Source organism: Sinocyclocheilus anshuiensis, unplaced genomic scaffold (genome assembly GCF_001515605.1).
Source record: "Sinocyclocheilus anshuiensis isolate Anshui unplaced genomic scaffold, SAMN03320099.WGS_v1.1 scaffold907, whole genome shotgun sequence".
In the NCBI taxonomy this organism is placed as follows: Eukaryota; Metazoa; Chordata; class Actinopteri; order Cypriniformes; family Cyprinidae; genus Sinocyclocheilus; species Sinocyclocheilus anshuiensis.
In genome coordinates, this window is record NW_015546133.1 from 1409705 (window position 1) to 1420604 (window position 10900).

The following is a 10900-nucleotide window of genomic DNA, read 5'->3' on the forward strand; positions in this document are numbered from 1 at the left end:
ACAACATCAAAGCTGAAAGGTTCAGGAGAAACTCTGGAAAAAAATAACAAATAAATAAATGAAAATAATAATAATAATGAACATGCATAGAAAAATCCTCCTCATAACCTCCACACTAACCTACAAAATAATTAGTTTGACTCTTATCAAACTAAACTCTCTTTTTCACCTAATCTAACACATTGACAGTGTTGTGTTGTATTTCAATCACTGTCTTTTTCTAACATTTTGGTCGATTTGATATTTGGATTTAACATAAATGTATTCTTTTCCATAAAATTTTTCCAAGTTTCCAACTGCAATGCACACCAAAAATTATACACACCAAAATTAAAACAATTACAATGGCACACACTGTATAAAGGTCCTAGATCACGTAATTTTCACAACTCGCAACATTTTTACTGAGTTTTTGTCTACCTAAAGTTTTTTTTTTTTTTTTCCCGGAAAGACGTTTTGTCAGCTGAACAATTGGCATATTGTTAAACAGCAGTACACTCCACTGAACACTGTACTTCTTTTCCCTACAGCCTTGTTTTCATACCTGTCAAAAATGAAATATGGTGATAACCTGACTAATCTGTTAACTGTATCTTTTAGATTTTTGTAAATGTAAAAATGCATAGGCCTATTATTACACAAGGCAAACATTTGTAATGAACTGTTTGCAAGCCATAATCATACTTTACACATTAATTGATCAACTTTGTTGAAATGGGTTGGCAAGCAATTCAAAACCGAAAGCAACATGCATGCGATGGCCAGGCATTTGCATTACATGTTTCTAATTCATACCTGATTAATTCTCTCTGTTCCTGATGTCACATCATGATTTTTGTGGTTATCCATCGTACACCACATACAAATACTCATCTGGTCAGTATGACAGAAAATCTCCAAAAGCTCGTGTATTGGACAGATCATCTCCTGGAGTTGCTCAGTGGCATCAATCAAACAGTGTCTCTCACTTTCAAAGGCATTCTCATGTTGTTGAAAGTGAATTTGACAGAAAGAGTTCAGACACAACAGACAAGATTTGATGGCTTTATATTTTCTACCCGTACAGACATCACACGTCACATCTCCAGGTCCAGCTTCAGTGTGAGAAACTCGAGCAGGCTGGGGAGCGGTCTGGAGTCCTGTCCTTCTAAGTTTCTCCACCATTTCAGCAACCTCCACATTTTTCCCTAATACAGGTCTTGGAGTGAAGGTCTGTCTGCACTGAGGACAGCTGTATTCTCTCCCACAAGCATTTTCATCCCAGTGGCGTCTAATATAGTTCATACAGTAACTGTGTCCACAAGGGATGGTCACTGGATCGTTCAGTAGATTTAGACAGATCGAACAGCTGAACTGTTCCCGGCTCACAGAAATATTAACTTCTGCCATTTCAGTACATGTTGATGATGAAGGCTTGACAACACGTACCACACTAGTTTCCTGGTTTTGTGTTTAAGGGAAGTGCCAAACAGGGGTGTCTGTAAGATGTTCATACCTGTATTTTGCTGCACATTAAACAAAGTCCAAAGCAATTGTTCACTAGTGTCAATAAACAGTTGTGTACTAACTTTTGATTTTTCCAACATTTGTGAGAAATGCACTTACAGTAATAAAATTTACCAGTGCAAAAGGAGAAAGGACTTACTGGCTGAACAAAGGTCTATACAGTGTAATTTAGATTATGTTTTAGAAGCTATTGATTACAGTCATGTTAAGTACATTCCTTACCAATAGCGATTTACAATGTGCAACACCCACACACACAAACAGAACAGAAACAGTGACTTTGATAAGTTGTAGCACATAGCTCTATTAAATGTTATAATTGAGATTATTTGGATCATTGCCAAATTTGGGTCCAAAAATATTGAGATGCCAGTGAAAATAGTTCCAAAGGACATCAAAGCAGAATCAGATGTTGCATGTCCCTGAGCAACACACAGTAGTGGTGTTTGGTTCTTAAATGAATCCATCATGTTTTTGAATGAATCATGTGAGTGAATGATTCAATGACTCACTAAGTCACTTATTGCCACCTACTGCTGCAGAAACTGTCACAAAATCCTCACCACTCATGCACAGACTGACAGCCAACTGCCTGGAACGTGCAAACAAAAAATCTCATTATGTAGTGATGTAACTGTTGAAAATCCCCGAGGTCAGCTCAGTAGTTCTGGATTTTAGCATGCACAAAGCATATTGTGTCAGTGCATTGCCCCTTGCTACAGTGCAAATGACTCGATGCTTTTTTAATTTCATTCAAGTGCCCTTGAGCTGCATACTGGACTCTCTAGGGTGCTAATTCAAATAAATTATAGATAGACCTTTGTATCCTGGTGAAGGATGGAGAATGTGAATCAGATTAGATGACGAAATCTGCCCACAGGTTAACGTTCCCACCCCATCAAACTGTGCAGTACTGCAGAAGTCTGAGCCTATTTAAAGCCATTACAGATCCTCCATTTACATCAGTACAGTAGATAACCTGTTGCTGGTTAATATATGGCATGCCATGGGTCAATATAAAATGAATCTCAACAGAATTTATATTAAATCTAATATAACTTTTTTCACTTTAAGCTCTCATTGTGCTGTTTAAATGCAATGTGAGATTTATTTCCCCCCTCGGGTTATGGAAATAGTTCATTATAAACAGAAATTTCATTATGGAATCCATGGTCTTTTTAATAAAGAACAATCTATCCCACCTTTCAGTTCATCCCACAAATGTATCGTGTTAATCTGTGCCCACATTTTCATAGTATCACACTATAAAAATTTCCCAATTTCTACACTCATAATTAATGTTAGTCATGTATCTTTTTAATGGTCAAATTATGTATTAAAGGGGTCATATGATGTTGCTAAAAAGAACATTATTTTGTGTATTTTGTGTAATGAAATGTTTATGCGGTTTAAGGTTAAAAAACATTATTTTCCACATACTGTACATTATTGTTTCTCCTTTATGCCCCACCTTTCTGAAACGCGTCGATTTTTACAAAGCTCATCGTTCTGAAAAGCGAGGTGTGCTCTGATTGGCCAGCTATCCAGTGAGTTGTGATTGGCTGAATACCTCAAGAGTGTGACGGAAATGTTACGTCCCTTACCATATTGTGATATGGTAAGGGATGTAACATATCGTGTCCCGGAGCGACGAGACAAAAACATTCAAATCCATTATAAACGAGGCATTTGTTGCATCCAGTCGGGACATAATTACAGATTATTATAATGACTTATACTGTCTTTTTACGCATTGCGTTGCATCGCGCCGCGTAAACATAAAACCATGTCTGCATTTGTGATCAGAGAAATGACGAACAACAAGCATTACTCTATACTGCTCAAAACTCGCGTTTGAATCGTCAGTGGCAAATTCTTTAAATATGAAAACGTACTTACAGTCTGTGAGTCAGAACAGCCGGCATTGTAATCTACTCTCCCAGGATCAGGAAACAGTCCTCCATGAAATGCACAGCACACATTAACAGAAAATGGTGCAAATCAAAAGATCCGTCAGAGCTGAGTATGTATCAGTCTTTGCTTTCATCTTTCTCTGCTGAAGTCCATACTGCCAAATCTTCATACTTCGCACACAACACAACGACATTAAAAAAGCAAACATAAGCACACAACACAACAACATTAAGCCACAACACAATGTAAATGCTCCCGACCACTAGGGGGGCAGTTGGCAGAGATTGTCTTACTATAGGGAGATAAGAGGGTCTGTATTACTTACTATTGGAGAAAGCATAACGGCTAACTTGGATCACGTGTGCTGTAATAACCAATCACATTACAGCCTTGACGTCACTGAATTTCAGTCAGAGTTGTGCGACACTCAATCGCTACTTACTATTGGAGAAAGCATAACGGCTAACTTTGATCACGTGTCCCTTAATAACCAATCACATTACAGCCTTGACATCATTGATTTTCAGTCAGAGTTGTGCTACACTCAGTCGCCAATTACGGATCCCATAGGAATGAATGAGAAGTACCGTAAGCTGAATCACACCTGTCGCAAAAAGTCAGGGACTTCTCTAATAAAACAGCATTTTTTTCGTGGTAAACTCTAAGAATAGTTAAATCCAAAAGTATTGTTTAGTGTAAAACATGTTGAAGATTAGCAGATAGGCTGTCAATTCATTAAGTGATAAGCCGTTTCCTCTAAAAACCTTTTTATTCAGCGTAGTGAAGCCTCTCCTCCATTGACATCCATTAAAAAAAACGGCCTCTGGTTTCCTTGCGTTAGCTTTAGCCGTTACGCTTTTTCGGCTAATGGTTGCAGGCTTGCCTCCTAGTGGCTTTGGCAGTTGGTCTGCAGAAATGGGCAATGGACTCTATGCACGGCATGCAGCCTACATATTTCCTGTGAAATCTCAGGGCGCATAAAAGGTTCCGGTCTGTATTCAGCCGTAGCGTGAGTGCATTACCAGCCGCAATCTTTTATCAATGAACGATGATTATAAAATAATATTTATACATTTATTTATACATATTGCTATAATATAACAAATTAAGTATACCACAGTAATATAATTATTTAATGAAGATTTCCATAAACATCTGTGAGGGTGGTTTGTCCTGCTATTGCTGTGTCCCGTTTTGTGAGGCTTCTCAAAAGGTTTTTCACACTTCTCCCCTGGATGAAGTAACTCGCAATAAGTGGATTCAGAGTAGTAGATGTAAGGATTTTAACATCACTTCTGATACTACAGTCTGCAGGCACCACTTCAAGAATGACGGCAGCATGCAAATCTACACTAGATAAGATCTAAACCCTTATTATTATATTACCAAGCACAATGTAGGCCTAATGTGATTTTTTTTTCTTTTTTTTTGTCGCTGTGGTTGCCTGTTTGTTTAAAAACCTCTTCTGTGGGTCTGGGCAATATGTGTTAACGAGTTAATAGATGATTCGTCATAGATTATGATTATATATATTTTTTTGCTTGTTATTTTTCTTTATAATGAAGCTGTCTATATTTAGTATATTGTGTGTAACATACAAAAGAGTGATGATCGACCTACACATTGAGGTATAGAACTTCTACACTGATTTTAAAAAACTGCGCTGTATCGGATCGATATCGGTATCGGCAGATACTCAGAATTTTTGGTATCGGATCGGTATCGGTTCTGAAAAAGTGGTATCGAGCCAGCCCTACATATGACCCCTTTAAATCTCTCTGATTTCTAAAATAAATTCGGATAAAAACCAAGATCACAATAATACTGAGTCATAGTACAGCATATATTTATTTATATTTGTGCATTAATTCATGATCTTTAATACGAGGCAATAATCTGTTATGGAAACAATGAGGATAGATGGAATAAGACATATAGAAGCATAAAGGACTATGTACTGATGCTGTGCAAACTGTATAATACCGTGTTCTCCATGTTCTTTATTATGAATACAAATGTGAAGGAGGATGAAACAGACATGATTACACAGTACCATACTGACTTTATGATATGTAGTGTTTACTTTGGACTTCAATCCATGTTTATAAAAAAGACACCCTTCAACCGGTTCCTTTTCTTAAACGACTGCCTCATGCTCAATGCAAAACATAACTAAAAAGTTTAAAGAGTTGTAAATATTTGCATAGTAACCTTTATTAAAGATATTAGGTTGCATGACATTAATGATCTCTTACGCTGGAACCACAGATAGCATAAAATGCTAAATCGAACAGAGTAAGGCAGAATGAAAGGTCTAGCAAGGGGTCGGCTATTGCTCCTTTATGATTCAGCAGAAAGGAGAGCAGAGCAGCGATAAACTACAGGAGCATTTACACACTTGATAGTGTAAATCACTGTGAATGAGAACGTTGGACTAGAGGTCTGCACAGAACTATTTTTTTAGTCCCGCTCCCGCAAGGTTATATTCCGCACCCACCTACTCCCGCTACATATTCACTCTTTGTTCACCCGCTTAAAATAATTTTCTTCATGACCCGACCGTTCCCTCTAAATTTAGATCTCGTTTTGCAGAATCTCACATTTATATTTCCGCTACTGAACGAAAGAGTGATAGGCTAACAAATAAAATTGTAGTCTGCACAAAATTGTATGTTATTTTATTCGTCTTGTCAAGAGTCTTGCATTTATTGACTTTGACTTGAATGTATATGAATTATCTTAAGACATGAAATTCGTTTAATATTTTATGCAACACAGTAGGAAAAAGTGTCAGAGAAAATAAAAACGTTGTGCAAAAATTGTATTTATTGTTTTCATTCGTCTTGTCAGGATACAATTCGTTTAACATTTACAACACAATAGGAAAAAGTTTTGCAGAGAGGAAAAAAAATGAAAATGTAGGTTGTACAAAAATAGCCTAATAGCTATTTTATATTCTCTTGTCAAAATACTAAATTCGTTTGACATGTTTCTGTTAACACAGTAGGAAAAGTGTCGCAGAGAAAAATAAATAAATACGACATCTGTTATTTCAAAATACAGGCTACGCAAAATATAAACAAAACTGTGTTGAATGTCCTTCAAGGACAGCGCATCCACACTTTGCTCCATCCTTATTCTGCTCTGTCACTTATCGACAACCTGCCTGATCTGTCTGAGGGCCGTATATTTACCACCGGCGGTACAGCCTGCTCTGAGCATCGTTATGCACATGCTGTGCACAGACCCCGCAAATAAAACGCGTGACGCAGAAAGCATGCGTGCAGCATGTGCATAACAGTCCGAGTGCAGGCTGTACCGGTGGTCAATAAGAATAAAGCGCAGATATGCTGTTCTGAATGGACGTCAGGAATGGGATATTGTTGGACCGCCAGCTCCCGGTCAAATTACACCAGAGTTACTGACCGTTACTGCGTTTTTTTCGGGAATTTAATCCCGCAGCACAAAAATACGCATCTGCAGACCTCTACGTTGGACCCCATATTCTCCTAAAATCGGCATTCATCCCTGAGACTCTAGAACAACACTTGGATGTTCGGATCGTACAGACGCAGTGCCCTGCACTGGACCATCACCACAGCTGCTTCTGGGATAGAGCCAGAGTTCAGGAGAATGGCATCTTTCTCTTTGTTTTGCAGCATTCAGAGACTGTGAATGCAGTTATAATCTGCTTCCATCATATTCTCTTTCCTCATTCATTTCTTCATTACACATATAACGCATATACAACATTTTATCATCCTCTTGCAAAGTCTTATTCACTCTGTCCTTCTCTGATTCATTGTTTTGGTTCCCGTTTTCTCCCTGTTCGCCATCATCCTGTTCTTCGCTCTCGGATTCACCAGCTTCTTCTGACACAGAGTAAATCTCTCCTGGGTTGTTTGGCCCTTTGCAGTTCATTTGATTGCTAACAGTATTTTTTGAGATGAAACCATCCACTAGGCCGCTTAAGCCGCCAGGCTTACAGGCGTTGGCTTTGGGTCCACCCTGCTGGATCACAGAGGTGGCGACATTCTGCAGTCTCAGCTTGCCTTTTAGTTGACTTCCAGCTGAAGTTGAATTGCACTTCAGAGGGTTATCAGGATACACTAGGTTTGAAGCTCCTGTGTTCCCTTTTGAGTTTGACACACCAATCTTATTGCCCTTCATCATTCCCATCACCTCGTAACGGAAGCTTGAGATGTCCTGTTTAAGTTTCACAGATAAATATTCATTTGAAGTTGTTTTTTTAATCAGTTACTTACTTATTTGTCTTTATGTATCTTTATGTATTAACTTTTTTTTCTTTGATAAGTAGCTGTGTAATAAGCAGTGTTCTTATTGTAAACTAAAACTTAGAAAATAATTGGTGTTCATTGAAATAAAGCGATATAAAAAATTATATATAATAAGCTGAATAAAATATAAATAGTAGAAAATGTTGAAATGGAAATGATACGTTTTGGCTTGGCAACAGCTGAAATAAGTTTAAGATGAAGGACTAAAATTACTAAAGCTAAAAGTAATAAAATATTAAAGAAATAAATATAAATTAAAGCTAAAAGAAATCTTATAAATAAAAATAATTATAAAATGGACAAAAGCACATAACAAAATTACTAAATGTTAAACTAAAGTGAAAACATAAAATGTAAAAAAGTTAATTCAAATTATTATCAAGTACTATAATATTATGTAAATATTATTAAAATAAAACTGATATTAAGTGACACAATGTACCGGCTACAAAACCTTATCAAGGGATATATTGTGATAATGATTGGTTGACTGCAAGTTGTCCCTTACCATCAAAAAAAGTACACTTTACCTTAAAGTTCTCCTCAGTTAATCCCTCTTCTTTTTTGCCATCCCTAATCATTGCTGCCACATACCTCTTAACCAGGTTTCTAAGTACCTCCTAAAAAAATTTAATTCATTTGATTATGAACCGGGAAAAGATTAGACCAAACAAGCAGCCCACAGTGTCTTTCAGAATAGTCAAAGTGTATTTGAAGAGGAGATTAATGTCTAAATTCAGAAGGACGTGAGTTGATTTACACTGTATGAACTAAGAGATTGTGGTGAGCTTTAACCTTTCATCTGTTGATCTGATGTAAAGTGTACTTTGTAGACAGATTTAATTATCAGTTGCTTTGCAAGAGACGCCATTACCTGGTACTGGCGGTTTGTGCGGACGTTTTCAGCAGCTCGCATCTGAGAAAAAAAGAGAATAGCTAAATTATATTGATTTTTCTTGACACCTACTTTGCTATATTACTAGATAGTGAAAACCTCAGCAACTCCAATCAATTTGTTCACTAAATCATTTAGACACATTTGAACATTTTGAAGATTATTCATCATACAGAGTAATCGCATGACTTCACAAGACTTATAGTAAATGGACAATGGACTTTTTTTTTTTTTTTGGGAGATGTTTGGTTCTTTCTGGATATTGACAATATAATTCACCATCTGTCTGAAAAAGAGCAGCATGAATATTCCAATACAAATCAACTTTTGTTGAAGAAAAACACTTTAATATTTATTATAAAAGAGGAGAGCAAATGGCTTATTACCCCAAGTGATCCAAATGTCTCAGTTCTCTTTCTGTGTTTAATATTGAAGAAGTGGGTCTTGATCCATCTGATGAGGTACCACGCTGATTTTGGACTTGGAATGATGTTAAAGGGAGGAGGCAGCGTACCACCCTCCTCAAAGTAGCTCATCCAAAGTTTCGTTCTAGCAAACTTCCACTCAATATCAGCATGGTCCTGTGGAATAGCCAAAGAGAAGAGATGAATATGTCAATTAAACAGTAAAGTGAAAAAAATATTTGTACTTTAAAAATTCATGTCACACCAAAGAGGTATAAAATGAACTAATGAGGCAAAAAGTGATAAGCTTAATATATATAAAAATACATAACTTTTGATATTGAAAAAAAGTGAATGTTCCCAAAAGATAAAAATAACTAATAATTTATAGCACTTACAGCAATATGTTGATAGGAATTATTCATCATAGCAATGAGCATATTAAGAAGCACCACCAGAGAGATTATGTTGTAGGTCCCAAACATTGTGGCTCCAACAAATTCGGTGAATTCATGGTTGGCGTCAACATTGGTCACATGTAGGGCAACAAGACCAAATATGGACCAGAACAATGACTGCAATGTCTCAAACATGCTGGAAAAAAACAATCAAAAATATAGTATCACTATTTTACTGCAAAACAAGCAAAATTGAGATTAAACCTATCAATCTAAGATTGCTCACGTGGTGAATGCATTGTTCTGCTCTGAGCAGCGGATACCCTTGCATGTGACGTTGTTAATAATTCTGCCATCAGTTTCATAATAGAAATACAGTTGATTGAGTCCATTTGCAAATGCGAGTAGCACCAGGCAGTAAATGAAGAGGAATTTAAGGATGTCCAGCAGCATTCTGCCGAGAGATATCTGAAGAGGGCCCAGGTGGGAGTTGGCTGTGAAGAGTGAAATCAGTCGTAGGGAGCTAAATATGTTAGCAATGGCAAACAAGGCCTCACCCACCAAGGTGGGGTGCCACATCACCCATGCCTCCCGCTGCCCATAGTTGTCAGAGCACTGCAGAAAGACAAGTGTTGAGAATTACAGTATGTGATCATTTCGAACCTCTGGTCAACCTCTTTCCAATTAAGAGTAGACTAACATCTTGTCCTAACCAGGCACAACCCAATGTTTTCTAGTTACAGGTAATTTGTTTGTCCACAATGAAAGTCCAAATGCTTTGAATGCAAATCACAGGCAATCAAAAATGTCTGTGTGTAATGTACACAATTTTGAACCAATGAGATTTCACACTGGGCGGGGCTACCCACCACTGGTTTGCAGCACTTTCAGTTGGTCAGTAGGTGAGATTTCTACTTGCCATGCAAATATTTTTGCTGAAATTAATTAAAAATTAAATTAAATTTGTAGTAAATTAAATGTATATATATTTTTTTTTATATATTTATTATTAACCCTCTGGTATTGTTCATTTAGGAGTTCCACTTGTATTGTTTGAGGTCAACACAGACTGGAGACTATAATAGTATAATAATTGTATTTTTATGAAATTAATGTACTATATTTAATTTCAATAATGTTTTATTTATTTATTTTATGTTACTGTATTACAATATTCACATCTAAATCAAAGGGGTCATATGATGTTGCTAAAAAGAACATTATTTTGTGTATTTGGTGTAATGAAATGTGTTTATGCGGTTTAAGGTACAAAAAACACATTATTTTCCACATACTGTACATTATTGTTTCTCCTCTATGCCCCACTTTTCTGAAACGCATCGAATACGCCCCTTACCATACTGTGATGCCCTGTCCGGCCGGAGCGACAAGACAAAAACATTAAAACCCATTATAAACGAGGCATTTGTTGTATCCAGTGGGTACATAATTACTGATTATAATGACTTATACTGTCTTTTTACG

The 10900-nt window shown here is 36.7% G+C and overlaps 1 protein-coding gene across 1 annotated transcript in view; it reads right to left on the reverse strand.

Moving 5' to 3' along the window:
* Positions 1–7064: 7064 nt before the first annotated feature.
* Positions 7065–10900, reverse strand: part of LOC107701104 (short transient receptor potential channel 4-like) — a 16133-nt gene continuing 12297 nt past the window's right edge. The window contains exons 6-11 of the mRNA XM_016503034.1: positions 9702–10030; positions 9416–9611; positions 9000–9194; positions 8593–8634; positions 8248–8338; positions 7065–7637 (exon numbers count right to left, since the gene is read on the reverse strand). Coding sequence (XP_016358520.1) covers positions 7102–7637; positions 8248–8338; positions 8593–8634; positions 9000–9194; positions 9416–9611; positions 9702–10030 — 1389 coding nt within the window. The 3' untranslated portion in view covers positions 7065–7101. The remainder of the gene's footprint in view (positions 7638–8247; positions 8339–8592; positions 8635–8999; positions 9195–9415; positions 9612–9701; positions 10031–10900) is intronic.